This window comes from Numida meleagris, unplaced genomic scaffold (genome assembly GCF_002078875.1).
Source record: "Numida meleagris isolate 19003 breed g44 Domestic line unplaced genomic scaffold, NumMel1.0 unplaced_Scaffold327, whole genome shotgun sequence".
Classification (NCBI taxonomy): Eukaryota; Metazoa; Chordata; class Aves; order Galliformes; family Numididae; genus Numida; species Numida meleagris.
Window position 1 is genome coordinate 84,936 of NW_018364557.1, and position 2,403 is coordinate 87,338.

General features: G+C 51.2%; 1 protein-coding gene across 2 annotated transcripts; it reads right to left on the reverse strand.

Annotated features, from left to right (window-relative positions):
- Nucleotides 1–726: 726 nt before the first annotated feature.
- LOC110391236 (NACHT, LRR and PYD domains-containing protein 1b allele 2-like) lies at nt 727–2,397 on the reverse strand. 2 transcript variants are annotated; one of them, XM_021383047.1, is made up of 4 exons: nt 2,147–2,397; nt 1,750–1,885; nt 1,523–1,679; nt 727–1,381 (listed from the first exon to the last, which is right to left on the reverse strand). In XM_021383047.1, exons 1-4 carry the CDS (start codon nt 2,378–2,380, stop codon nt 1,321–1,323), a joined length of 588 nt encoding a protein of 195 aa, XP_021238722.1. In that variant the 5' UTR covers nt 2,381–2,397; the 3' UTR covers nt 727–1,320. The 2 variants fall into 2 exon arrangements, with proteins under 2 accessions (XP_021238722.1, XP_021238721.1); XM_021383046.1 differs by having other exon boundaries at nt 729–1,381; nt 1,754–1,885.
- Between the last annotated feature and the right edge of the window lie 6 nt (nt 2,398–2,403).

Below are 2,403 nucleotides of genomic sequence, written 5' to 3' on the forward strand. Positions count from 1 at the left end.
TCCTCAGGCCCCACCTCCTCAGACCCCAGCCCCAGCCTCACCCAGCTGCATATCAGCCCCCACCCCTCAGGCACTGTCTCTATGGCGATGGCCTCCTCTGAAGAGGCTGGAATTTGGCAGTTTTAAGGTCAGTCACCTAAAGTTTGTAGAGATTATTCCTGCCCTGGTGTGTTGGGGAACTGGAAGAACTGAATGGCTGAACCAAAATGCTCAGTTTATATGAAGGGAGTCAAATGGTGATTGGAAGAAGTGTCACATTATGCTTCTTTGTGAACAGTGGGTTCACATTCTCAAAGTTGACCACCAGGGACAACGGTGTGGAAATAACTGATCACAAATATGGGAAGAATGAGTGAAAAGGGAACAGTCTAGCCACAAGTCTGTCAAATGTGATAATGGGCTGGTGTCAACGTGGAATGGAAATTGCCCTGAAAGTGATCTTTAGGCTCACTAAGAGCAAACTGCATTGAAAAAATATACCCATCAGAGATTTTAATGAGACAGCAGCTATCTTGTTCCAAATCTAGAATCTTCCATACCCATAATGGGCACACCCAGCAAAGATGAAACCAAGGACCCAATTAGACACTGTAAAAAACTCAGGGATCTCTGAGTCATTTAGAGCCCATCAAAAGACCCATCCTCCCAAGTTCCTCCATGGGCCATGCTCTCTCAGAACCTGCCTAAGATGGATGTCCCTGTTCCTGGACAGTATGTCACGCGTTGAATCAGCTGTTCTCGGTGTTGCTCCACAAAATGCAGCCCTGGTACAGCAGAAAGATGAATGGTTGGGTGCTAATGCTCAGCAGGAGACATCCCACCTGCGCTAGGACTGAAGGACCATTATCTCTGTTTCTGTTAGATATTAGCATGGCATCTCATGTCTCCCGCCTCACGCAAGTCTTTGTGCAAGGAGAGAGAGTTTCACAACCTCATGGTAAAACTCATCCTGGTCCTCCTCATCTCAATCTCTGTCTAGGTTTCTGAAGGCCTTCTGTTTGCTTTGGCATTGTGCCCTCATGGCCTTCCTCTCGTGGCTCTCTGGGGCATGCTTGTGAGGAAAAAGGCATGGAGAGAAGAGGATGGCTGGTGCTCCATGAGTGATGGATCTGCAGGGTTGGGGAGCGGGAAGAATCAGGTCCTTTGGAAAGCCATGGGCAGCATTTTGGGGATGTGTCTTGTGACCTCGTGCTGTCCCACTGGACTGGATGCTGGACTGGGATGTACGCACTTCCTCACGAATGTGGCAGTGAGCAAGGAAACCCTCTCTCCACTTTGGATGGAGAAAGACATGGACCTCCAGGCCAAACCCACTCTCCGTCATGGATGAGCAAACCTGTGCACAAGGATGTGGAAAGGGCAGCTGGTGACTCGATGTCTCCTGGAGGAGAGCAAGAAGGAGAAAGGAGGACATGGATTGAAGACAGGAGGTGCGAGATGTTTGCACCCCCTGCTCCCTTCCCAAACTTGTATCAATCCTCAAGACCTCACCAAACCTGGAGCTCCGTTGTGCCTTCCTTACTTGCTCTCAGGAAGGTGGCCCAGAGAGGGCTGTGCTCCATTTTGCCTTTCTGGGATGACTTTGTCAAGGTGAGCTGCATTCCCTCCTGCAGGTCTTTGGTGTAGATCTCGGTGTAGAGCTGACGGCTGTCCGACGTCAGGTAGACGAATTTCAGCTCCTGGCAGAAGCAGGTTGGTGTGTCAAGGTGAGGCCATCCCTCATGGTGATCAGGAGGGGAAAGGTCCAACCTACTTGAGGGTTTATCTCTGCCTTGGAGGAACTGGACACATGGTACCATGTGTTAAACTTGAGTGGCCGGGAGGTGTGGGGAGGTTTGTCCACCAGGAATGAATGGCCCCGTCTCTTCTCGTCCTTGTCCACCGCCTGCAAAACCATTGTATGGTGACTGCGCAGAGAAATGGTGATGGCAGAGACAAGAGGAGGGCAAGGAGACAAAGTGAGGAGGAAGAGCTACAAGGAGATGAGGAGAGCAGGATCCCAACAGTGCCTCATGGGAGCCTCTTTGCCAGAGGCCTTGCTTGCGCTGCATGAACCCAGTTTCTTCATGGAGGAACCCATCTCTTGACTGTGGGAACGTGACCATCTTGGGAACTACAAAACTGAATGAGTCAGAGCCACGCTCACCTTTTCCAGGCCATGATTGTTGGGGATGAGGTAGAGGTGAAGGGTGATGTCTGCAGCCCTGATAACGCGATAGAACAGCACGAGGGAGTGCACAGGGATGAAGGGGAATGAGGCTGAAAGCAAGATGACACCCATGGGTGAGAAGCTGGGGTCTCTCAGCACTGCATGGAATGGCTTCACTGCACCAGGCTTCTCCAGGAGCAGGTTCCCATCCATGACATGGCCGACACGCATCCCAGATGTGCTTAACTTCCCCT